The 26,606-nt window shown below is 48.9% G+C and overlaps 1 protein-coding gene across 1 annotated transcript in view; it reads right to left on the bottom strand.

Annotated features, from left to right (window-relative positions):
• Positions 1–411: 411 nt before the first annotated feature.
• RAB10 (RAB10, member RAS oncogene family) overlaps positions 412–26,606 on the bottom strand; it is a 43,511-nt gene continuing 17,316 nt past the window's right edge. The window contains exons 2-6 of the mRNA XM_035568303.2: positions 19,528–19,588; positions 9,717–9,855; positions 6,353–6,442; positions 5,741–5,842; positions 412–3,346 (exon numbers count right to left, since the gene is read on the bottom strand). Coding sequence (XP_035424196.1) covers positions 3,263–3,346; positions 5,741–5,842; positions 6,353–6,442; positions 9,717–9,855; positions 19,528–19,588 — 476 coding nt within the window. The 3' untranslated portion in view covers positions 412–3,262. The remainder of the gene's footprint in view (positions 3,347–5,740; positions 5,843–6,352; positions 6,443–9,716; positions 9,856–19,527; positions 19,589–26,606) is intronic.

Raw genomic sequence — 26,606 nt, 5'->3', positions numbered from 1 at the left:
ACGGAGCACGGAGAAGCTGCAGCAAGCAGCTCCTGGGAGGCATGTGCAGCTCCCGCAAGGTGGAAACCCACCCGCACGGCCGCAGCCACAGGGGCAGGCAGGGAGGCTGCCCCCGTTCCACGGGTTTCCAAAAGCTCCCCGCCACCTCGCTGAGGAGTTGGGGGCCGCAGGCTTGCCCCCAGGACAGCCCCACCAGCCCGCCCCCAGCCTTGAGAAGCAGCTGACGCTTTCTACGTGAAAAACCAAGTAATGGCTGTGTCAAAACTCGGTTCCTTGCAGCAGGGACCAGCTCTGATCTGTTCGTTAACGCAGCCGAGTGGCCGCAGCCAGCACGGGTTGCGAAGCTCTGCGCACCCAGAGCCCCACGGGGACAGGGGGAAGGCGCCGGTAAGGGGCCCAGGAAGTAACCAGTGCAAGTTTATAAAAGCTTTTATTTGCTCTTGGTATGACCAAGAATGGGACAGTGATCTTTTATACAATTTGATACAGTAAGTGGTACAAAAGAATGTGTTTTAAATAAAAAGCCAGAGTGGAGTAGCAAAAATATTAAAAGATTAAGTAAAAAATTGTAGGCATGGGAATTAATCCTAGACCTGAAGTCGATGCTGTTTTTTTCCACCATCCAAGTCCGATCGTACGAAGCGCGGCTTTCACCTCGCCCCGCGCCGCCCCGCCCCGGCCACACCGACGTGCCAAGTACAAAGCAGGTAACACGCTTATACAATAGATCCAACCTCGGGGTTTAGTTCATCATTACCAATTTAATTAAGTTACATTTTGCCATGACAAAAGGTAGCACTGGGGGTTCCGCTGCCGGCCGGGGACGCGAGAGCCCGCGGCTGCTGGCACAGCCGGATCCAGCGCGACAGCGCCCGGGCGGCTCGAGGGGCTCCGGGGGGGTCCGGGCAGGATTCGGCTTCAATCCCCACCCGGGGGGGCTTCCACACGCAGGTGCCACAAGCAGTTAGTTGGCTAGCGAGCGGTAAATTTAGATACCAGCAGAAATAAAGTTACTGCAGATTCCTCCAACACGATTATTATTACTTTTTTAGCATCAGAATTGACTCTTGGTGCTCACTCCTCCTCAGCTGGGCCTTGCACTCCCAAAACAAAACAAAGCCACATGGTTAAAAGTCATGTTTTTATACGAACAGAAGAGGACCACCTAGACCTGTTTACGCGTGCTGACTGGGTAGGGAGGGGGCTGCGCTCCCCTGGCTGGGCACTACGAGCGCAGCGCCTACAGACGACCCCGACAGATTTGCACAGAAGGTGCCAAGCCCCCTGCAGCAAATAAAAAGCTCACGTTTTAAAACAAAGATCATACAGAAAAAAAAAGATGTCTATTTCTCCGTTTTCCCTTTTTGATAATGTTGAAAAGTGCAGGTTTAACCAGAAGGTGGCCGGACGCTACTTACAGTGCTGGCCACCAGGCACAGCGTGGGGGGACCGACCTGTGCCCGTCTGCCCACGGGGGTCCCGGGCCCGCCTGGCCAACAGCCACACGGCTGGGAAGGGCGAACACAGAGACAAAATGCCAAACCACGGGGAAAAGGGAGACACGCCGGCCGAGTTACTACACGGGAAGCGGTTCAAAACTAGAATTTCAATGTTAAAACACTGTCATTTCATTAAAATTAAATCAGCGTTAGTTACTACTTTATTTACTGGAGAAAGTCCAAAACCCAAGCGGACAAGAGTGAGGCGCGAGCTTGTCCAGCTTCAAAGAACGCGAGGCTCGGGGGAAGCGGCTGTTTGGAACATCTTTTTGTCCTTGGCTGGAGCAGCTCTCCTGCGCCGTGTTTTAAATGCAAGGCAAGTGAACGCACGACTGCTCCTGCAGCCCGAACGCCCAGTTCAGCGGGAGCAGCCTACAAAGTCAGGCTGGCAGTCGTTAACCCCCTTCCTTTCAAACCCGAAGCCACTGCAGTGCGCGAGCGCGGGTGCCTGGCGGGGACGCGGCGGCACAGCCCGCGAGCCCGTGCCCCGGGAGCGAGCCAAGACTGACCGCAGCACGAATGACTCAGAGCCTGTAACACTGGAAAGTGGAAAGTTTTCAGGGAGGTAATAAATTAAACTGCCGACTTTTTTTCTTCCTTTTTTTTTTCTTTTTTCTTTTTTAATCTAGTTTTACTCAGCCTCTTGCTAGGCTACCGAGCATCTTGTTGGAGCGGCTAACAGTGAGAGACAGAACTTAAAAGTTCATGTTAACTGCTGTCAGTTTGGGAATCGCATGTTATATTCATACACATAAAGTAGACAACCACATCACCCTCCATAGAAAACTAGTGCATGCAAATAACTCTTCCATATCATAAAACCCAATGGCTATGCAGGAGGAGAGAAGATATACTAGTGAACTGACATTGGCTAGAGGGAAATTAGTAGGTATCGTCAACATTTTACCTTGAAAGCTAAATCAGTGCTTTGTATTAAATTTTTGGCAAACATACCACGTTGCCATCCTTTTAATTAACACATCACACCATGAAGGAAAGCAAATAAAAGCAGCATGCAGGCAAAAGGAAAGAGCTGCGAGTGAGAAAAAAAATGGCAGCAGGAACAGTTCCGAATGGGTAGATCACCAAAAAGGAGACAGAGCAGATTAAATGCAGTATTTTTTGCACCACCCTTTGTCCTCGATGCATTACACCAACAATTACAGAAAGCAATCACAAAAGAGTTCAGTATTTTAAAACGATCAGGTATGGATGGTATGTCTCCTGCACATGCTTCCACCAGAAGAGAAACAAAAGTGAAAATAAAAGTTCCTTTCCACATAAGGCACAGGACAAAATAAACCCCATTCACATACTCAAGGCGAAAATGAGTGTTTTCCTGGCTCTTTTGCTGATGCTTCTAGAGAATATGGTGACTCAAGCACATTATCCATGACAGAAAATTCCACTGTTGTACAAAATAAATTGTTAATTCTAACTTTTATTCTTATACAATTTGCAGAGTAGAGTTGAATATGATTGCTATATGTTTTAATGTCAGGAGGAACGGGACTATAATACAACCAAAACGTAGTGGTAAGTTGAGCAGGTACATTAAAAAATGAAGTCGCGGAGATGATTTTCCTATACATGTTGAGGAAATTATAGTACGCAAGCTGTCCTAAACAGAAAAACAAAGGGAGACAGGAGCTTGTTAAGATGAGGAACAAAACATCGGTTTAAGGTTAAAAACGGGCAGAGTGGTTTGTTTTGCAGCGAGAAAAAAGGAGCGGTGGATGGCGATTGGTGATATAGGAGAACGTTCAGCAACACTTGCTCTTCCAGCCTGTCACCCCACCTCCACTGCTGATATCTACATTTTCACTGTTGGGCTCTTTTACAGGGGTCTGCAACGAAACAAGCAAGAAGGTTAGATAACTCCCGAGACTTTCGGAAAAAGAGCATTCAGAGCTGAAGAGGTAGAGGCTTACAGAAGGACTGACACCACCAAATAACATCCCAAATAAACTACGGACAAAGAGCTCTACAGAAATGTAGGGAATCCTCCTTTCCTCGCCAGCAAAAGCGTGCAAAACCAGTCTTAGGATTTTTTTGTGGCTGTTGTTTTAAATCAACAGCGATTAGAAATCTGGGAAAAGCTTTCAAACCAGGCACGCTCCAAAGTAAACATGAATTATTTCCAGATCCCGCTTTTAGAACTGACACTCGGACTTTGGTGGAGTAAATCACAGTGTGCAACTTACACAAGCTGAAGTTAAATTATGTGAACTAATGACCTTAAAAATGACAGAGTAATTTTATTTATGGATAAAGAAAAAAAAAGGCAAAGCAAAAAGCATCTGCCTTCCAGTTAATCAGGACACCAGATTCCGAGGCAGCGCACAAAACATCTCATCTGCACCACGGGATGTAAGCTTGGTCTGACCAAAACAAAACTTGAAGTCCAGTGGTTTTGATCAGATGCTCACATCTATTTTCAGCTGTTTAGAAACTAATCTAAACATTCGTGAGAATACAGCACTTTAGCCCCTGCATTCCTTTTCTTATTCTCTACTCCACAGCCTTGCAACAGCAAGCCATCGCCCACCCTGCCCCCTTCTGCAGACAAATGCACTGAGGCCCGAGGTAAAAATGTAAAGGTCAGGAGGCGCAGCAGGGCTCTTTAGGCTAGGAACCCTCCTGTTCACCAAAGGCCAACGATTTTCAGTCGCTTCCTCACATAAAGCTTGTCAAAAACCGATTAAGAAACAACTCCAAACTAGGGCTGCGACCAAGGCACGTTGAGCAGAGGCGTATTCAAAAGGGCTGAGGAAAGACTCAGCAGTGACCTTGCAGTAGATTTCCAACCAATTAACCCGGACGACGTTAGTGATAGCATTCATGTGGGGGAAGATAATCCCGTCCCTACTGCTAACCTGGAGCACAGAAAAAATATGTAAACATTTAGGAACAAAGCACACGTGCTGGAGTTGGCCAACCCATGCCTCTCGAGCTCTCAGTTTCAGTGCTGGAGACGTGACCTGATCGCACGCAGGGACATGCCAGCACAGGGTTTAATCAAGTCCTTGGTACAGGAGAACACAAACTAACTGAAAATCAGCCCTGGAGCCTCCTGAATGTCTGCTCAGCTCAATCCAGCAACAAAACAGTGGCAGCTATTGGAAGCCGATGCATTTCCAACTTATGACAGACACCAGGGATACAAGTACAGCGGTATCTCGTAGCTCTGGGCATACAAAGCTTTGGGTACATGACTCAGCAAAGACAGCCCTCTTCATGGTACATTTCAGGAGAGAGAACCAGCCACCAGGAAGCCCTGGTGATCCATGTTCTTCTCTCAGCTGCAATTTAACCTGCCAGTCAAGGCTTCCAATGAAACGCGGAGGCTTGGAGGGGCAATCACTGAAACAAGGTAGAAGTGACAGGTCTAGGCATTCAGAATCCCGGCAGAAACTTAAGACGTTTTACACAATACTGGGTACTGATAGAAATGGCTAAAGGCATAGCTGAAAAATACAGGCAAATGCTAACGTGGCAGGGCAGAAGAGGGGAAAAGACAGAATTCCTTTATTTGAGGAAAAAGGTCCTCACAGGATTCAACAACTATACAGTGAGCTACATTCTGGCACACCAGAAATAAAGTCCACGTTTTAAAACAGTAAGTTTGGAAGTACAGCCACCAGAAGAGTTCCGATGGATTCTCTGTTGCTGCAAGTTGTCAAATCCTTTGGCTGTAGTTTTACACAGGGACACAGTCTGCTTAAAAGAGAAATCTGAGGACACCCTGTGGCCCACCTCACACAGAGACTGGAGAGACAGTCAAAACAGAAAAGCAACACCAGGGCTCATCCCTGAATTCCAGTGACTTCGGTCTCCTCAGGATTAAAATAACTTCAGGCATCTGAGACAGGAAGTGATAAACATTCACGTTCCCTCTCCACAAAGCAGGAAAGAACGAAGGTGGCAGGGAAAGGACAATTCTCTTCCAAATTAATTCAAACGTTTTACTGCAAGCACGCGTGTGATACAAGTGAGTTTAAGGACCAAACTACTAGGAGTTCCTTGGTGCTTTGATGTATGCTACTCCCTCTAGATAGTACCAGTACCATAATGAAACATCAAACAAGCTTTAGAAGCTTTAGATGTACAAGTCTTCCTTCAGGGACTTGTTTGTCTTAGCATACCAAAGTAAAAAGCCACAACAATTCAGGTGAACATCAAAAGAAACAGACGCTGACATTTTAGGATTTTTTTCCCAAACAAATCCTGTAATCACCTACCTTTCGAAGAATGTCTTCTGCTAATGTGAGGAATGCCTTCTCAATGTTTATATTTGCTTTTGCACTAGTTTCGAAAAACCTAATACCATGCTCCCTAGCAATCTAAACCAAAAAAGAGAAAAGAAGGTTAGAGTTATTGTAGTGTTATGCAGTTGATGCTGCTGTAACTTTGGGATTAGTAACATTTATGAGCACGTAATATTCTTTCAGTGTGGCAGGCATCAGAAGAACTAGCTAAGCAAAATGTCACAAAAGAAGATTCAGAATTTAAATCAGAAACAGCAGTTAAAGTGTATTAATTACAAGCTGATGCCTGAACATGAGGACAGATACCACACAAATCAGTCACACAACAAGTAACTTAACAAAGGTTGCTTGCAGAATTTTTGCTATCCAAAAAAGAAGGAACTGCAGCTGAACTCACTCCATTCACGGCAGTCGTTCACAATTAAACTTCCAGGAAAACTTTTCTTAGGCTTACAAGGCAGCAAATCCAGCTATCTTGTTTGTTCCCTGGCATGCCCCGCCGTGGCATTTAAACCACCCGACAATGGCAGGAAGTCTTGGCACTGATTTGCTTACTCGGATAAGCAAGTTTTTGTCCACACCTACCTGTTCACCTTTTGCTTTAGGAACAACTCTTTTATCTTCCATGTCACACTTGTTTCCTAACAGCATCCTCTCCACATCTTCATTGGCATGCTAAAATGAGATAACAGACAGGTTTACACATCTCCCCCAGCAAGCAGCAAACAGCTACTGTACTTTTGGATTTCCACACTGTTTGAAGTCCAGGCTAACGCTTACACGTCTAGCTGACCAACTCTTTCCTGAGTCCTAACAAAGACTGTCAGAAATCATTCTTCAGACCCTACCCTTAAACTAAAGAGCTCATGTATCCAGGAAGTGGAATTAGACAACGACAACAGCACTGAGACAGGACTGCCACCATCCCAACGTCAGTTATTCTTCCCCTTCCTTTTTATTTGTGTAGTCTAAGTGTGAAGTCTTCCTTTCTGAAAAGGATTAAGTGCTGTTTTGCAACACGGATTCTTCCAGCTACCAGCATTCACCTAGCAAACCCTGGTTGGGTTGCATTCAGTGACATGAGAAAAGCAGCAGCTTCCTGCCTGGCACTTAGAAGCCTTAGGTTTTGCGTGTGCTAGACACACACACACACACAGAAACAATGCTACAAAGGCCAAAACACCGGAGGACAAAATGAATTCCAAAACTACAGCTGCCAACAATCAAGCTCCACGCACTGCAATGGCTCCAGCTGACACTATTGCTTTTTGGGGATTTAAGGGGTTGTCTGGATAGTTTTGCTGTAGACAAGTAAGTCTCCCTAACAACCACAACAGCGCTTTCAACCACTACAAAGCTAAACAACAGAAAAGGTGTTTATAAGTTACGAACAAATACTTTTTTTTGTTGTTTGTTTTTTTGAGGAGTTCCTGGGTTAAATAACAAAGGCCAATTTAAGCTCTCCAGCATCACGCTATCATGGGAGCACGACTGCATGTCAGCTTTGTGCTTTAGCTCTATCTGCTAAGTGTTTCATGCGGAAGTTGGCAAACTCATGCAGTGAAACGGCACTGACTCTCTACCAAGTGCACATACAACAGTACGTCACAAAGGGAAAACTGAAGTGAGCACCAGGCTAATGCTCAAGACCTGACGAGAAGCAGGACCCCATACACAGGGAATCAGCCTCATAAGGCAAAACAGACTACCAACGGGTTTCTCCAGGAATGCTGTATGAACAAAAATACTTCAGCTGTCCAGTCACTGAAATACTGCCAATATCCACCACAACAAGGCAAGAACACGCCAGGGATACCCATCAGACTAGCGGAGAAGCTCCAGCAGCCACAGCACGAAGCGTCACTTAAGTGGATAACTGAGGTACTTTGCAGCCTGACACGAGAAGCTGCTTGGAAAGTCTAATCTGAATTTACTTTCATTCCAACAGTCTTAATGCTATTTTACAGCAGAGTTACTAACACAACTACAGAGGGAAGAGCTTCATGCATCCAGCACTCCTGCTTATAGTAATAACCCATCTCACATTCCTCAGGAGAATCGCCCCCAGTTTTTTCCCTTCAGGTCATAAGGAGTAACAACAACCAGATGGCAAAGACACCGTGTAGATTAAGACACCAAAAACGTTGATTTTTCGTGCCCACAGAACTGCTTACCCAGCGGCAGACCTCTCAAATACAGCCAGCCCCGTGCATGAAACTGAGCACTCGGAACACCTCAATGGACTCCTGCTGGCCTGAAGCAGAAGTGCGTGGCGTGGTGCACCTCTGCAGAACTGGCCGCCTTTAAATACTTAATATTTCGCAAGGATGAAGGTGTGACATCGTTACACGTCTCTAGTTTTCCCAGTTATTTCAGAATCAGGGCTTACGTATCCTGAAGAAGCGCCTCTTTGCGCTGAACTGCAGCTCAGAACACCAGCCTTCTGACTGAAAGTTCTGGTTATTGAGAGAGTATCTTTGACAATATTAGGTCCTCGTAAAACAGAAGCACTTAGCTGCTTCATTTGCTGCTGTCACCTGCAGTAATCCTGCACACGAGGGGACAGCACCCGTCAGGCGTTTCAGCGAGCAGCCTGAGTGCTGGGGCTGAACCTCGGAGTTCAGGCGCACCTGAGCTGAGCCGCAGGGCTTGTGCTACACGGGTCTGAAAACGTGAGGCGAGCAAAAATACGCGCCACCTCACACACAATGGCACGAATGACATCCTTACTCAACATCCTGGACACTGTGACTTTTTTTAAACAAAGCAACAAATCTAAAGGCCTTGGCTTCAAGCTTACATTTGGCTTGCTGCTGAGTCCCTTCCTGTCCTACCCCACTCTTTTCCCTCTTCTTACTTCCACACCCACCTCAATCCATGCCTTTTCATAAACAGTGTAATTTCCCACTTCTCTGCTAGGAAAATTACAATCCCGAAGTAACATTTTTGCTCTGTAAGAGCCTTTCACCAGCCTCAGTGCTTCAAGCAGCAGGGCCTGGCAGCACCCACCTGCTGACACTCAGTTGTACGGGGCCATCTTCGTGCTTTCAAAAAAATAACAAAGCTGGAAGCCCAAACGTTTATTCCGTTAGAGGACACCATAACACAAGTTGAAACTAACAGTCGTGCTGCTCTCTAACAATTGGGAATTCCCTGAGAACAACCTCTTAGGGGTCCAGGCACTGAACGCTTCCGCATCAGTTTCTTCTGCTTCACTTGACCTTGCTTGAAATTTTACCAACTTTGTGTGGTAAAATGAGGTAAAACCATTTTGCCTTGTTCGGTACTCCCCTAACAAAACCAACAACTGGCTACGCAGGTTTCAGTAATTTGCTGGCATCCAACAAGAGCAGTTCGCAATGCTACCTGTAACAGCAATGACAAACCTGCAAATGCATCCGTACAACAGTTTTGGCGGAGACAACAGAGTGGAGGTGATCATATTTAATCATCTTTGAGGACTACACAGCCATCCTAATAAAACGGGTTAGTAACACGGGTGATACATCATTCCACAGCTGCTCTACAGCTTATGGCTTAGCGCAGTTCCTTTGCACACCACCTTGTCGTGGCTGCTCCTCCTGGAAACAGCACTGCCCAGTTACCAACAGATGTGTTCCTTACCTCCAGGTATCCTCCAGCACAAAGTTTGTTCGTGCACGGATTTAACACATCTGGACACCGCCAGCCTCCGTGTAGTGGTGCAACCCTCCCTGCTGCTGCGGGGAGAGCTGAGGGGGGGAAGGCAGGAGGTGGGCCAGGTTCAGAACAGCCTGAAGTGTTATTCCATTGATGGGCCAGGTTCAGGACAGCACCCAAACCCCACATTAAGTCGCGCACCACACCTTGTGCCAGTACAGAAGCATAAGGTGCACTCGGTGGGACTCATCAGATGCTCTGCAGGTCACCACAAACAGCTCGGGGCTGGGATCGTACGGCCTTTACTCACCTCATCTATGTTTCTGAGCCACTTGCTGATGTTTTCAAAGCTCTTGGCGTTGGTGATGTCATACACCAGCATGATTCCCATGGCACCTCTGTAGTAGGAGGTGGTGATGGTGTGAAATCGTTCCTGCCCTGCTGTGTCCCTGCAAAGAGAGCGCGTATCAGAGGCAAGCTCGAAAGGAACCAACGGGGTTTATCTATTAGACAGGTGTGCGTGGCCCAACCCGCCCTGTATTACAGCGCTACTGATGGACGTGCACTTTCCAACGAGTGGCAGGAGAGGCAGCAGCAGGAAGGCCCTTTCCCTCCCAGATGCAGCTGAACATTCAGAGAACAAAAAAGGCAAGCTTCGGTAAGCCACAGAAACTCAGGGCTTGAAGCTTCTCTTCTGGATTTTACTTTATACGAGATTTTTTTTTTAAAGAACACTTTTCAGAAAAAAACAGGACAGACGAAAGACATTGGACTGCTTAATGGGGCTCACATAGCTTCGTTTTCTGCCTTCTTAGTTATCTGTTGAACAGCAAAGCAGTAAGTCACAGCGGGCCTGGTATCTTACCCCAGCAAATAAACCCGATATCAAGCCACGGTAGGAATTTGTTAATTTTAAACTTTGCATTTTTATTGACAACTCCAAACTTTTGTCCAAAAGAAGAAGCTTTTATTTCCAAGTCTCATCTCAGGGCAGCGTCCCAAAGACTTCTGAGCCCCAGTGGAGCGCAGCAACGGGGAACAAGAAATGCTCTCACAGCACTTCGGCGGGACTGTGAGCAACAGCATCAGTGCCTGAACAACACGCTCTCCTTTTACTGACCAGATGTAATGTTTCCTGCAACGTTACATCAAAGTGTACAAGAAATAAATCTAGGAGATGTACTGTAAGTGCAACATTAAGTTGTCTATTTCTGTGAGAAAGATGCCGAAAATGGACCATGAAAGATCACTGAAGACATCTACTTTCCCATCCAATTCTGAGATCTTTGACGGGATGCACGAGATTTGGCTAACCAAACTTGCACACCATTGAAGTGAGAATTAGGATGTAACTGCACATTCTGGAAGTGTCTTTCAGAGGACACAGACCTAGCAGAGTACATGTTTACAGACATTTTCAGTGACGCTTTTTGCACCAGCTGCAGCCAAAGGTGTCTGTGAATCCAAACTGACCTAAGCTGATGCTGCCCAGCTGCCTTCAGCCGACGGCCCCCAGTTGACCCGCGTTTCCTTGCTCAGAAACCAGTGACCTCGGAGCAGATCCCCCAGTTACACCAGTTCAGCTCACTTCCCTTTCAGCTGTTTCTGAGGCTGCAGCGAACGCCTGGGTGGAAGGCAGGCACCGCCGGCCCCAAGCCTGGTGAAGACCCCGCTCGCCCACGGCCCTGTCACCAGGCGCTGGCTGTAGCTGCCCTCAGTTTGTTTGTTTAAGGACACGTCAGATTTCTGGCCACGGGTCAGCTGACGGACAGGGAGTCAGCCAAAAGCCCCCACGTCCCACAAAACCAGTGAAGAAAAGCTCCTGAGATGCAGGGCTTGCCAAGTTTCCTCTCGAGTCTCATCAGCTCCGTTGGGCTCGGAGCCCCGGCCTCTGGTCCAGCACTCCCTGAGGCCGGCTGCTCTGATCTCGTGTCTCCTCCTCGCAGGTGAAAACAGCGGGAAGAGGGCAAAGAGCAGAGCAGAAGGCCGAGGGGCAGGCCCTGTGCCGAGCAGCTCTGCTCAGGAGCGTTTCGCAGCCCCACGCAGAGCTCCGGCTGCCCTGCAGGAGCCCCGGTGCTGCAGAACCTCGGGGGTCCCGCGGCGCCCCGTGAAGACGCCTGGTGTTTCACGGCTGGCTTGGACGGTGCTGAATCCCTCTCAGTTCCTTTCTGTGCCATCTGGAAGTTCCTCCTGATGGCATCCCGAGGTTTCCCTTAGCACAGCTTAGGGCTGTCAATCCTCGACCCACTCTGGTTACCTCTGCAATGTGCATTTCCCTTCTTCCCCCAGTTACACACGCAAACACAGCTCCTGCACCTTCCCCGGACCGCCTCAAGCCACTCCAAGTTCTTTAGACTTTATTTGCTGGCCAAAGGTCTAAAACACAGCCTCACCTATCGCTCTGGACTACCCCTGATTTACCCGCGTGTAACCGGGGTGCAGAAGCCAGGCCAGTAATCCAGCGCCACACAGGAGAAGTCTCTAGAAGACTTCAGCGTGCCTGTTCCTGCATCCCACTGCATTCCCTCGTCATTAAGCAGGTTTTCCTGACATCTGGGTAATTGGTCACACACACTGAACTTCAGAACTTTGCTTTTGTCTCTCCTGAACTTCACGGGGCTTTTTCCAGTGACATTTCTCCAATCGGTCAGAAGCAAGACGAATGATAAGCCAGCCCTCTCTACTATTCGCACTTGGCAACTTCATCTTGTCCTGCTTAGCCTTAATACAATAACCACGCTCCCTCTCCCTTCATCGAACCCACTAAAGAAAACATCGCCTAGCACGAAACTCGGGACAGACTCCTGCAAAGCATCTCACGAGACTTCTTACATACACACAGTTTATTTTCTCTCCTCGGGTGCCTTGCATTCACTTGATAGCGCCTTCGCCCAATCCAGTTCTCCGTAGCTTGCTTTTATCGGGCAGGGACGTCTCAGAAGAGCCTTACCAAAACCACCAGGATTTATGGCACCTGCAGTTTCTCCCCGACTGACAAGGCCAGTAAGCACCCCACGAAGAACGCAGATTGATTTTTACACAGTTTGGCTTTGGCAGCGCTCAGCTGTTACTCATTGCCTGTCAAGTCCTACCCACCTACAACTAACTCGCTTAGCTACCTCCTACAGGATTTTTTCTGGCAATTGAAGCTAAGCTAATGGGTGAAAAGCAAGCTGGGAGGGAAAACGCAAAGAGCCTGGGATTTTTTTATTATTATTATTATATTTAAGTACTATCTTTGCCCTTTCCCCTCCTTAATGGATCTCTCCATTCATTATTCAAAGATAACTCTTAATGGCTGTGAGATTAGAGACCTGACTGAGGCAAACAGAGGAAGTGAGTTATGGTTTTCAAACCGCCTAGGACTGATGAATCCACCCTGAGTAAATGGCACGACGCAATCGGAGACCGCGCGCCTTGCTCACTGCCCTGCGTTTCCATTCTGTTGCTCATACCTCTAGGATGTAAGCGCATGCTCTGAAACGATGGGCGTGTATTAAATCCTCGGTGGAGGTAAAATATTTGTGGAAGCCAGCTAGCTCTCCGAGCTAAAATAAATGCAGACGAGGATTATGGAGACAGCCAAAGAAAATGAGGCCCTACTGCGCAAGAGGGAACAGAGAACTGGGTTTGTTTAGCTGCAAAAGGAAGACAAAGAAGGCTGTCCTGGGGGATCTGGGAAAGAAGAAGCACAAGGAAAGGGAAAAATCCATTTAAATTAGTCTCATGCCAACACTGAAGTATGCGTAAACTGTATCGTATTAGAAGTCTAACCAACAGAGAAAGGAATTTCTGGGACAGCTTTCCAGCTGACCTAGCAGAGACTAAGGGAACCTTAAAATGTACTATGATTTGTTTACCGAAGGTTTACGTGGATGCAACAATGAGAGATTGGATCTGATGATCTGTGAAGATCCCTCTCATCGGCACAGCTTGAAATCATGGTCTTCAACGTACCAAGCCAAGCAATTTCCCGCAGGATAATCCTAAGAATTTTATTACTGTCCCACTGTCTCTTCTTGCAGTATTTTGTAAACTACGCAGCAGAATATTGCATTGAACAAACTGTACCGCTGGTATCAGGCACACACTGAAAGCCTCAGCAACTGGGTCAAAGGCTTTCCTTCGCAAAGGAACATCTGTAAGACACCTCGTTACTGGAAATTTTGGGTTTTCTCAAGTAATATTCAGCCAGAAAAAAAATACAGATTTGTAATTAATGAAGTATCTGGTTGTTTTATAGGGAGTCAGACAAATGCCAAAATACGCTCTTCCACCTTGAGCTACGCACATGGTGAATGGCCTCAAAAGCTGTCAGCAGCAGGAGTTAACCTTTCGATGTTCCTAGGGTAATTGCAAGAATTAAGGAGACTGATCATGCACTAGCTAGCGGAGCTGTCTGCAGCTCTGGCTGGCCACCACCGTCCTCGTTATATGCAAATTCCTGTGTTTAATAGGGAATTTCCACATCTAACTGTTTCGGTTAGCTCTGCTGGTGCACATTTCCTTCACTTAAGAGAGGTGTTCCAAGCTGGACGGTTATTTTTGCAACAAGCTCGTTCCTGAACAAAACAAAATTCTGCAGAAACTTCCCCCGCCATAAATGTGTTCCCAGCGAAGATGCAGGGATGGAAAAAATATTTTATGCTCTAAACAATTTAGAACTTCACATTAAGAAAATATAGCTACTTCTAAAATTGGGAATCAGACAAAATACTGTAGGAAAGCCCACTGATAGACAAGTTTTAGGTCAAGACTGGAGGGATCAGAGGAGCCTCTACCTAAATACTGTGTTATGTTTTGAACCCTATCCCTCCAGCACTCCATGCCGTCAGCATCAGGGTGTTCGGTCTGCTGCTTTTTGCATTCACTCTCCCAATATCACCATCTTGTAAATCCACCCTTAGGATCAGCTCTTACAACGCACAGCTGTTTTCCCAGGCTCTGGAGTCTGAAGAGAGAGACCAGAAAGCGGTTGTATTTTCTGCAAGCAATTTTCTCAGAGTATTCTTGAATAACTGGAAAGAGGGCTCCTGGGCAAAATTCTTCTGCCACAGCAAAACAGGGTACATCATGATCCGCTTATTTATCAACTTCTGTTCAGAAATACCTGGTGGGTCTGGGTTTGTTTTTTTCCCTCCACGTTCTCCTTTCTCCACCTCCTCCCTGTTATGCTGAACAGGATCTTCTCCAAGTCTCTTGCTCCTGCTGGTGAATTTCCAGCAACTTTGATTTCCACCGTCCTTGACCTTACAGAGTCCTTCCTTCTCTTCAGCGTCTGCTACCACTTTGTATTTTTGGATGACAACAGTATTTCCTTTCAGCCTTCACTTCCTTCATTTCACCAGGATGAAAGGCGCAGATCCGGCCTGTGTGTGTTCTTACAGGCACAGAGGTGCCACGCCTGGCCAAGCCAGAGGTCTGACAGCACCCAGTCCTCTGTAGATCAAGGAATTCTGGAGCCAGAGATCACATTTGTGCACGTAACAGTTGAAAACAAGCTGCTCCTTCGTGAATTCCCTTGTGAACACGTGCACACCTGCAGCTACCACGACACCTTGTGATGAGCTTACCTTCACTTCTGACGTTTTGCACGTGCCTCCGTCCAGCCTTACGCTAGAGCTAACGCTTCTGTATTGGGAAAGGCACTAAGTTAGAGCGGTCTCAGCCTACCTTTTCCAGCATACCTACAATTTTATAATTGTGCTTTGGTCACTCCTCTCACAGCCCAAAGAATCCTAATTTTTCCCAGTTCTTAGAACAGCTGTAACACCCCTCTGTCATCCCACTTGCCTCTTTCTAAGGCATGCTGATCAAAAGCGTACCTTACGTTCGGCTGTGACGCTTCCTTCCCTGCCCACTGGAAACTACCTCACCCATGGGATCAGGAAAACCACATTTAATTTTTCAATTGCTACGTCCTGCTAATAAGTTTAGTGAATTACGGCACACCTCAGCCTTCCACTTTCCATTTCAAAGCAATTCTACCTGAGGCCTGGAGAACGTGATATTGCATTTTTAAAAGCTGAATTTTTAGCTCTGCTACTCTGTTCCTCAAAAGCGTTTTTCTCTCTTCTGCAACAGTAACACCAGCTTTTCCTAGAGCAGCGCTCCCTCTTATTTTGGCACCTCTGTTTTCCCTCCCTTCTCTGTACTTTGATAATTACTGAGAAAATTAACATTTTTCAAGACACTTACCAGCGTCACTCCTTCCAGGCCCCACCCAGCACCGCTCTACTCCCATCCTGCCTTAGGCCCACTGCCGGTGCCTTTCCACATGGCACTGTATCACAGACCAAGAGAGCAGTATTTCTAAACAATAGCCTAACCAAGACGATCCTGGATTCCTCCATCACATGCCAGCACGCAGAATTTGCCGTACCTCAGCTCCTCCTGTTGCACCTGCACTGCAGCAGCTCATTCCTTTGGAAGGCCAGTCCCGAGAGCCCTGTCCCCTCCCGTCCCAGTCCCGAGAGCCCTGCCCCATCCTCCTTGCTCGCAGCCCAAGCTCTCCTCCAGGCTTGCCCAGCCGAACCAAGGCTACCCAGAGGCTCCCAGCACACAGACGTATCCCCACGTGCTCCCCGGGCCCACCGTTTCCTGCCTCCCCTTGTCCCAGCCTCCCCATTTCAACGCTGTTTTGCAACAAAGACATTTTCCTTTGGAGCAATGTGAATACGCTTTAATCCTAGCTCGATCCTTACTGAACAGCAACCTCCCTTTTAATAGCAGTGAGCTATCACGTTACTTATCACCTCTGGCAAGGTTTAGCTCAGCTTGACCTTGCTATTCCTGCTTTACTCCTATATATGTATTTTAGAGGTCAAGGCATGACTGAGACACTGTCATGTCTGCTCATTTTCCATACCCGAGATGAGGAAGGCAGCTAGCCTGCCTCGTACAAAAAGGAACAGAGTTGTATTAGAAAATGCCATTTTTATCTGTGCGCTGTAAAACTAATTGCCCATTGAGACTGCACCTCTACCGCAAGGAGTGCAAAAGCCAGTATTAGTCACTTGTACTCCAGTGTCAAGGATTTTGAAGACATTGCAGGGCAGTAAAACACAATGGCCCAGCTTTGCAGGCAGGCAGAGAACAGCACAAGAAAGATTTAATACACGGGTGATGAAGGATTACATGCATCAGTGAGAGACAGGTTGATACAGTAATTTTGAACTGAGGAACAGCTTATTTCTATTGTTTTCTGCATGGGAAAAGAACCCCACTTCTCACCTACGTACATAACAAATGCTACCATCAAGTACTCGATCACTCCCGCTGATGCAGGATCCTTGTTCTGTTCGCTCTCGCCAGCGATGGCTCATTAAACACAGCGCCCTCGTAAACATCGAGCAACTTTATGTAAGGAAGTCCTTTGAATTTGGGAAGCAGCTAACATATCCTAAGCCCTCTAAGGTACAAAATGCTGTCACTATTGTCATTCTGCAAACAGCTCAATATCACCGTTCCGAGACAAAACTCACATTAGGTACCAGTCTGGATAAGCACCATTAGTAATAATGATGATGAAAATAGGAGTAACAAGATAAAGAGAGGCCAAACCTGCCTTTGCTACCCGAGACGTTTAAGAATAAAACGGGCGGTCAGCAAGCAAGAGAACAGCATCATGAAAGGCTGGAATCAGAGCTGGTGGCGCCTTGGAGAGCCACGGCTGGGCTTACAGCTGGCTGGGCCGACGGCACCAAACCCAGCAGCTGCAGCCACGCAGAGAGAAACAGGGCAAAGGGAAACAGGGCAACCACACAACGGGACGGCAGTTTTCAGGGAGGGGGAAAAGTCACAAATGAAGCAGTGGTTGTTCCCCCTCTAAGTTCTGAGGATGGACACGCTGCATGAAGCGTGCCTGACGCAGAAGCGCGTCTGCAACATAACACAAACTGAAAACCTCCAGGTGCTGAGCATCTCTTCTCCTGCCCTTAACTGAAACCGACCGCTTTCTTTTCGTGGTCAGTTCCTTATCTTCTGATGAGCTTATTCAAGCACGGAGCTGTGTCCCAGCGGAAGTTCCACCTATGGCTCAAAGACGAGTTTTGTTTTGATTCAGCTACGTTAGCTCCTGTGCCCTTACTTCAGGTACAAAAGCACGACCGTGCTCTGGGCGCAAGAAAAGCTCTGGGTACAGCCTCAAGTTCACGTGGGAAACGTTTGCATCCCTTGCAAGCTACGGTAGCGGGAGCGAGGTGTAATTCTGCAAACGTTACACAACCCCTACAAGTGCGGGGCGAGTTTAAGGACAGGAAGCGGTGGTTAAATATAGATGCGCTGCACAAAGCCTCCTCGCCAAAACACGCGGCTGTTCTCGCCAAATTAGCATTGGGCAAAGCTCCTCGTAAAGGCAAGGCTGGGCTGCGGTGGCTCGGGCAGAGCCTAGATGCCCTGCTGGCTTTGGTTGACGTCGTTTTGGAATCATAAGTGCATGCTACGGGAGCTTTATTTTCCGCTTTCCAAGTCTCATTTCAAATGTGAAATTTCAAACTAGCAGGAACAAGAAGCATGCCTCTGTAGGTGCAGACAGCACCCTCCCATCTTTGCAACATTGAAAGGGTGCAATTTCATAGAACTTGGCTCAACCAAAGCCCTCTTTTCCTTTCTCTAAGCCACTAAAACCCACAGTGCTCACAGCTTCATTACAGTTTGCTTCTCTCTCTGTACACACGTCCCACACCCCCAGTATTCCCTATTTTCTGTTTTTCCATTTCATAACAACCCCATCCAACGCTGAGTTTAAGGCTTCTTTTTAAGTCACTCCAATGTTTGGCTCTACCCACAGCAAAGCCGCGTAACTCGCAGCACCTAGGCTGTTGTGGGAACAAGTAAGGCGCGGTAATTGTTAGAAGCTGTGCTTTGATCTGGGTTGAAAATCTGAATGCAGTCTAATGAGCTGCTATCAGAGCGAGAGATGCCCGGCAAGTCGATCGATGAAGCTCTATTACACCTGAATGCCTCTTTAGCTAATGCTCTCAGTCCCTTCCTTTTCGCTGCTCTGCTTTCAGTTCCCAGTTGATCTATACCCATCTTCCTGCAGACATCTCCATCTCAAACGCTGCCCTTGTGGAGCTGGTTACCCTTTGTGGCTCCCTGATGGAGCGTTCCAGCGCAGAGCTGCTTCACCATCCACGTGCTTCTTTATCGACCCGCTGCGCAGTTCCTACAGCAAAATCAACTTGGGGAACTCGCTCCCTTGCGGGATACAAAGCAAAATAACCAAGTTGTCTGATTTCTTGCAGGACTGGGATATGAGAAACAGCTCAGAGAAGGTGCAGGAAGACAGATCCCTGAACGATCATCCTTCCCGATGAACAGTCCTCGGGCACTGCAGCGACTGCTCAGGCAGAGGAAGAACACGGCCAGAGCGCCGAGAGCTCTGCACCTACAGACACCCCACCATCAGGCAGGACAAGATTTTTTATTAGTGGGGGACAAAAGGAGCGAGTTCTGGACTCTCAGTGCAGCTGGAGAACACATCAGCAATACACATACTCGGCTGAAGAGGGAGTTTTAATTAAAACGCAGGCTAGGAGAAGCCATTAGCTTCCTGACCTGACTTGTCACGGGGCTATTAAAATGGGAATAAAGAAAATCACTAGTTGGACAGGCACAACAAGCTAAAGGAAAGCAGTGCAAGTTTTGCTTCGTGTCAGACTTTCCAACAGGACAGCAGTCACATTTTCAGCCAGCTGAGAAACTCTCTGGTTTACTACGGAAAACTATAAAGTAAGTGCTGAGTGACTGCACTTTCTTGCTGATGCAGAGGAAGGCTACTAGTCAATTTAAAGTCCAAGATTTGAGGCGACTCCTAATTTAAGGCTTCCAGTTTTAAACACCTCCCACTAAATCACACACTACGAGGATCCTGACTTGCCAACAGCCTGCCCAACAGAGCAGCCCCGCTGCAGTGCCTCTAAGTGCAACACTCAGATCTCTTCCCCATTTCTTGAACAGAGGTTAGGAGAGCTTTACTGCTTCCAAAAATACTCAACACCAGCACCGTTACATTCCTGCATGTAACCCCCAAAAAAGCAAACCCTTCTCCCAAAAACCTGCTGAAGGAGGCCGCCCAGCAGGATGCCACCGCGCAGCTTCGTGGGCCTGTTACTCACCAGATCTGCAGCTTGATCTTCTTTCCTTGTAATTCAACAGTTTTAATCTTGAAGTCTATCCCTAAAACAAACAAACAAATAAAAAAATTGGTATTTAATTACAAAACAAAGCAATTGCACATCAGCTCAGAACGGCTCCAGACACAAGAAGAGCTTTTCCTCCTGCTGGCCCTCCTGGTGAAGGCGGGGTGCCCGCGAGGCTGGACGCAGGCAGGCGCCCTCCAACGCCCCCAGGCCCCAAGGGTGGCCCCAAGTGGCCACGGGACACCGCCAGGTAACGCTCCTAAGGCAATCTGGTTTGCAAAACCTTTTACATTTCTTGCTTGTTTCTAAGAAAAACGTCATTTTTTTGCAAGTTTTTTGAGAACCTCCTAAAGAAGAAAATTTGGGAGTCTAGGTTTTAAAATGCTAACCAAAACAGCCAGCTTGCTTCTTGCTTTTTAAAAAGCGTCTTCCCCCAAACAACTAAGCCGCAATATTTTGTGTATGCTGAAAAATGACACGAAATGTTGTGGAGATTTTTTTTTTTTCCTTTTTACACTTTCACGTCTAACTCTCGTGCTACCGCCATTTCAACAAACTCCTCCAGAAAGCCTGGCTTTTTCCTGAGGTTCTCTCTCCTTTCTATTAATCTCGGTCGAGCAACCTACCTGTAAGAGCAACGCCAGCCACAGATCCCAGTGCTCGCGACCCGCTCAGCACAGCTCGGAGCGGTCAGCACGTGGCAGGGCCCCGCACGGCAGCAGGTTTGGGGGGCTGGCTGAGGAGGGGACAAAGGACCGCTGTCCTGAGAAGACTCGGGAGAGGAGAACCCATCACACTGACTAGGGGCCGCTAGCCACGATCAGTCCTGAAGCCAGCATTTGGGATTTTCATTACTAATTCTGGTGTCATGAACTGTCTACCAGAGCGAGAGGCACCGGGCAGAGGACGATCCAAATAAGAAATCAACGATCCTGAGGACAGAATAAAAACACGGGGCGGCTGTCAGCACTGCAACATGCAGCATTACAGCTGATGTAATGGTAGCTGATTATTTCCTGGTAGCTGATTATTTCTTCCGTGAGCGGGGCTGTTTCTGCGCAACAAAGAGAGGACAGACAGACGGCCAACGGGCGAGCATTTTACTTTCACAGAGTAACCAGGAACCCATGCAATATTTGAGAATATTGCCAAGAACCAAGAACCAACCTGCAATATGTGCTAGGACAAGCAAATACAGTCTTGTGTGCACCTTCTGTGAAATCTCCGTCCGGGACCGGGAAACACGCACGTTGCTGGGTAAGACGCTGGTGAAAGCTCCCTTTTGTACCCTCCTGTACTTTCTGCACGCTTGCAACGCGTGCGAACCGATGGCTCCCCCAGAGCGACGCAGCACCAGGCAGGCTGGGCCCGGGAGCCCGGCAGCTCCTGCGCAGCAGAAGGGCACAGCTCCCCGTTTCAGGGATGCAAGGCTGCGCAGCGACTCACGGCAGGAGCTGTACGCAAGGCAGGGGCTGTTCACCAGCCCTAGGACGTCAGCCTGGAGCCCGCACGCATCACTTTCGGGTACGTGTGCCATTTTCTTCCCCGTTAGCCGGGCAGCACAGCGTTACTCACACTAAGTTACAACTGCGAAGCAGTACAGCTGCCATCTTACGTACCTGGCTTGGGAAACAAGCCCGCCGAACGACCAGAAGCACCCTTTAGCCCGAGTTTTACCATCCCCACGCGGTGCCACGCGCAGCCAAGCTGCTTTGCTGCGATGTGGCGCTCCACAGCAACGCTATCGGCAGTACCAAACCAACGCCCAGGGCATTTGCCAAAAGATCTTAAATAAAGGTATTCTAGGCAGCGACACCTGCTCTCAGGTCCTGCCCAGATAAAGCAGGATGTTTGACAGCCACTTGGGGCGTGCGTTAAGATAAAGCGAGCGGCTGACCTACCCAAACAAGTCAATTCTCCTCCGCACCGAGAGGGATTTAGCTAGCTCTAACACCTGGGGATAAAACAAACCTCCGATTCCACGTTATGCTCAGCTCCCACTGCAATTACAAGGTAATACCGGCTCAGCCTTCAAAGCAGAAGAGATGCTATCAACAGAGAGGACTGCCCGCCTCCAACTGCCTGCCTGGTGGCTTTGGCAGACTGGAAGAACTGGCCGTCGGCGTGGCCGCGATGCTCGCCCCAGGCCTCCCCAGCGAAGCGCTCGGCTCCCTGGTGCTGCAGGAACAGAGGCTTCGGAGAAAGCTCCTTACAGGCACGGAGCTTCCAGGAACACTCAAGTTCAGGAAGGAGTTTAAGATGGTAACAGGCATAAAAATTGAATGGCATATTACTATCACAGGAGGGTAATGACAGACCTACTGAATTAAAGATGAGCACGAAATGAGTTCCTCATCAACTGTTGGTAAGGTATTCACCAAATTCAACAGGGGAAGCCGGAATCCACAGAAAAACCTGGACGTACACAGCCAGCCCACTGCGCCTTCAAGACGCCGCCGCCTTTCCAAACAAAAACCTGGAATTTGCTGTGTTCCGGTACAGCTCACGGGGTTCAGTAAGGGAGCCTCCTCGTGGCTCTCTGGCTCGCTCCTGGGAACTGCAAGCACCGGCCGCGTACAGCGACACCTACACGGGCCCAGGGCTGGCCAAGAGCTGACGGGTTTAAGAAGACAGAAGCTATATCTGGATTCTTCTGGTTCCTGGCCCTGCGGTACCAAGGCCTGAGCACCACCGCCAGCAGACCTCGCAGGACGTGCACAGCCTCTGCCGTCCCACAAACGCTGCCGGCCACCGCCACGCGCCTGCCTTAGGGGACGAGGAGCAGCACAGAGGCCAGGAGGAGATCTGGAAGCTGCAGCACCAGCCCTGTGCACCAGGCCACTGCAATCCAGCTCCTAAGTCTCTGTACCAGCAGCGGTTATCGCTGCCGCTCTCGAGAAGGCTCGCCTGCTTCATTTGGGTAAGGGCACCCACCCAAGGTCCGGTGAACGCAGAGCTATTTCCTCCTCCCTTCTGAGCTTCCGTTGCTTCCGATGAAAGACGTTAACGAAGACCCAGGACTTGCGACAGCAGAACAGAGGACGTTAAATTCACAATCACCGCACCCAGCTATGTATCGCTTTACACCTCCCCAGGCCCCTGCCAAGGTTCTGCAGAGAACCCTCTCCTCTCGCTAAATCACACTCCAATTATTCTTGAAAAGGGAAAGGCAGAATGCCATCAGCGCGAGAGGGAAGGGGAAAGTTATTTTGCAGTCCAGAGCGGCAGACGACGAGCTGGCCCTCTGCAGCCAGCGGGGGCTCTGCGGGCATTCTCTGCGAACAAAGCCACCATTGAGCCGGGGAGGCCGGGCAGCAGGAAGCGCAGCGCGGGGATGCTGCGGCACCGGGATGCTGACGGCGAACCTGCAGGGCAAGCGCCATCGACTTCCCATCGTAAGCACCCTTAGTTATGTGCTATTCTGTATTTCATTTCAGTATTTGACTCGCAGCTACACTGTAACAGCATCGTGTAATTGCAACTGGAAAAAGAAAAGCAAGCGTGTACCACTTCGTGCCCCAGTGTGTTCAAACCACCCACCTTTGTGCTCGCAGGCTCTGGCACCAAGCGTTTTTCTTACTTGAACTCCAGCCACAGTCACATTTTCCGATAAAGACCGGATGGCCTCTTCTGCTTGCATCCTTTTCCAGCCGGCAGCAACACTGCAGCCCCCAGCCCGAGCCCCAGCACCTTCCCCGGAGGCTCAGGGGTGCACCAAAACCCACCTCAGACAACCAGAGCGAGGAGAGCTCCGCCAAGCGCCTTAACAGCTGCAGGAGGACATAAACCTTACCTTCACTGCCAATGTTTCGGACATCCCAGCATAAGCAAAGCCGGGGTGACCATGCAGAAAGGCAGCTACCTGCTACGCCTCCTTGAAACGCTTTTGAATGCGTGAAGGAAGGAGGAAGCGCGGCCCTGCAGCCCTCAGATGTTCGTATTTAAATAGCGAAAAAAAGCAGTAAAAGACAGCTCAAGCAGGAAAATACAGCAGCGACGAAGCCTGCAAGTTTTTAAAATTACAAAGTTAGCTCTGGGGCAGAGACCTTTGCTGAGCTTGGCCTGGCTCCTTCGCGCAGAAGTTTTTGATTATGAGACCCCAGGATTCTCAAGGCAGACTTGATACAAGATGGTCTTAAGCAGAAGATGACTTCTGGAACGAACTCCAAAGCCAGACGCTGCTTTATTGAGTTTATTAACCTCTACAGCGCAACACAAATAAAAAGTGGGTCCTCCAACATCCCAGCGAGTAGCCTCCCAAGTACAGCTGAGAATTATAAACTCTGAGATCAATCTAAGCCTTGCGTACGAGCCTTAATACTTCAGAATGCTACTTTATTAGGAATACGCAGACATTGGCGTTTGTTAGCAGTTTGTTATCATACTTCAGATCGAATATCTCGTAAGAAAGCTTCAGATGCAGATACACCTTCTCCTTCCAAAGAAAGCCCAACACAGGCACATCGGACGAGACGCGGGAGTTCTGGTTTTAACTGAACTCTTGGGGATCTCGGTAGCTGCTTAGGTCTTTGAAAAGATTCACCCTACAAGGCAGAGTACTCTACCCACACAGGATGAACACAACCTCCCCAACCACACGCGACAGCGCCAGTACCAGCACTATTTCTCAGAGGCCTTGCCTGTATGAGTTTAGCGACTAAAATCCCCACCCCTCCTTCACAGCTTTGCCACAGAACAGCGTCAGTGCCCCGACACCGGGACCTGGGACTGTGCTGCAACAATCCTTCGCATTTGGTGCTAAAACAGGTGTTCTGGGCGCAAGATCCAGATAAAAAGACTAGTTCAGAGAACAACAGCACGCGCCACGCCAAGGATCGCTGTGTGCCCAGGTACACACGCACCACCCGACTCCAGCCCGGCAGAGACCCGTGGAAGCGCACGCACCAATCTCTCGCGAAGAACCTTATATCCAAAGACTTATTTCAAAATAATGTTTTTTATATGCTTCTTAGTAAAACTTCAGCTGAACTCTGCTTTGATACTGCAGTGCAAAGCAAAAAAACAAGCACCCACCATGCAGTGCCCCTGGTAAGATCTGCATCTTCTTAACCAAGTACGAGGAATCCTCAGCAGGTCTGCACGCTGATCGTGACTCAGACTGTTCTGGAAGAGAAACTCAAGGTGTTCACAGTCTCATCCCTTGGCAAAAGCTCGAGCGAAAGCAAAGTTTTATCATCGAGAGCAAAATTCAGCTGATGAGGTAAGCAACAGGCAGCTCTAGGCCAGCTGGGACAAGCCTCACAGCCTCACGGCAACTCCTCCTGGAGCAGAGATCTGCCACCTCTGGCAGAAAGCACGGCTTTCAGCTACGGAGGAGAGAAAGCTCTCGTAACCAGTCTCTAAGCAGAGCTGGAACCCACGTCCTCCTCCCCAGCTGCTCACAGCTTGCGTGGACTTCCCTATCTACCAGGTCAATCTCTTCAGCTCTTAATTCTTCGTGAAGTTTTCTTTCCCAGGAGATAATTGTAATGGAGCAATAAAAGGATTCGCTAGACAAAGTCTCGAGCTCCTGCTCACTCCAAGTCCGAATGAGATCACCGGAGACAATGCAGAAACCTGAACGTCAGGATGACTTTCAGCATGACTTGGTTTCTTTTGGGCGATATTGAGAAACTGCAGGTCCACGTAAAGAGCTTGTACTTCAGGTCACATCGAGTTTGTCTAGCGAGACATTTATTCCGCAGGAATCGAGATCTCTTGCATCTGAGCTGCTTCTCTTTGCCCCGATCACACCGAACACGTTCGGCTACGTGGGGAAGGGGCAGCGCGGCCACAACAGAAAACCAGTGGCCGAGCCAAAGCCATGGGGAGGGAATCGGCACCTCCGAGCCCGACAACCTGCACACGCACGGTGCTGAGTCCAGACCAAGCAGCAACACCGATTCTGCTCGTAGCTTTGTAGGAAGGCGTACAAAGAGCTGTCCTCTTGGTCTTACGGTGCTGCAGCTGCCCTCCTGCCCAGCTTTCAAAGGGATCTAACCTCAGGAGCCAAGCGCGTGAGGCTCGCTGCCTCTTCCAAGGGGAAGCTCACTTCAAAGACACACTTGCTGGTTTTCTGTTGTGCACGTGCGTACCTACAGACAGCACAGGCAGCTCCCAGGTACGCACGCATACACGGGAGGCCGCATCTCTTCCACACTCACACATGGCAATGAATTCTTTGAAGCAGCAGAAACCCTAGCACTGTTTAACACAAACCCACCAGCAACACGAACAGCTCCCACCTTGTTTTGGAACGGCGAAAACTAAGATCGCTGAAGGCACAGGTTGCAAAAATCACAATCCGCAGAGAGCCCTTAGTGTCACGGCCCCACCGAGCTCCGCTGTCACTCTCGAGGAGCGCTGCAGGTCCTCATGGATCACCTGCCGCAGGACACAAACGGGTCAGGCAGCCCTCGTGGGCTGGAGGCCTCGGGACAGGACGTGATGCAGCTCGTTTCAGAAGGAGAAAGAGGAACGAGGCACCTCTGGCCTCACTGTGGTGCTGGCCCAGGCTGTGCTCCCTGCCCGCAGATGGCGGAGCCGGGGAAGGATCAAAGGAAGGAGCTGCACGGCAGAAGAAAAGCTCCACGCAGGCAAAAGTTGTGGTTAGTACAGTCACAAGCACGATCCCAGTTCCTCCCCTTGAAAAGACTGGTGCAAGCTTCATCTCAAATCAACTTTCACATCTCCATTTCAATAAAAACAGCTACACCACCTGCAGACTAACGCACGGAGGAAGCCACGCTCTCCGGCAAAGTTTCTCTTGACCTCCCACTAAAACCTGCAAGCGCACCAAGCGCTGCGGGCACCTCCGAAAAGACAAAGCAAAAATGAGGCACCTGTATAAAAGAAAGGTAGTAATACATTTAGTAATTGATAGGGATTTCATGGCACCGTTCAGAACCTTTTTCAAAAGCTAACGAGGTGCTTCTGAACTTGCCTGCTCTGGTTAGGGGATGGAGCAGGTTGGGAGGAAAACAGGGAAAAGGAGAAGGAAACCACACCAGGTAGCAGCCACCAGTCAGTGGCTGTGTGTCACGGGTTTGCCTGGG

The sequence above is a fragment of the Cygnus atratus genome, chromosome 3 (genome assembly GCF_013377495.2).
Source record: "Cygnus atratus isolate AKBS03 ecotype Queensland, Australia chromosome 3, CAtr_DNAZoo_HiC_assembly, whole genome shotgun sequence".
Taxonomy (NCBI): domain Eukaryota; kingdom Metazoa; phylum Chordata; class Aves; order Anseriformes; family Anatidae; genus Cygnus; species Cygnus atratus.
The sequence above is the reverse complement of the archived record's forward strand: the minus strand, read 5'-3'. Positions and strand labels throughout refer to the sequence as shown.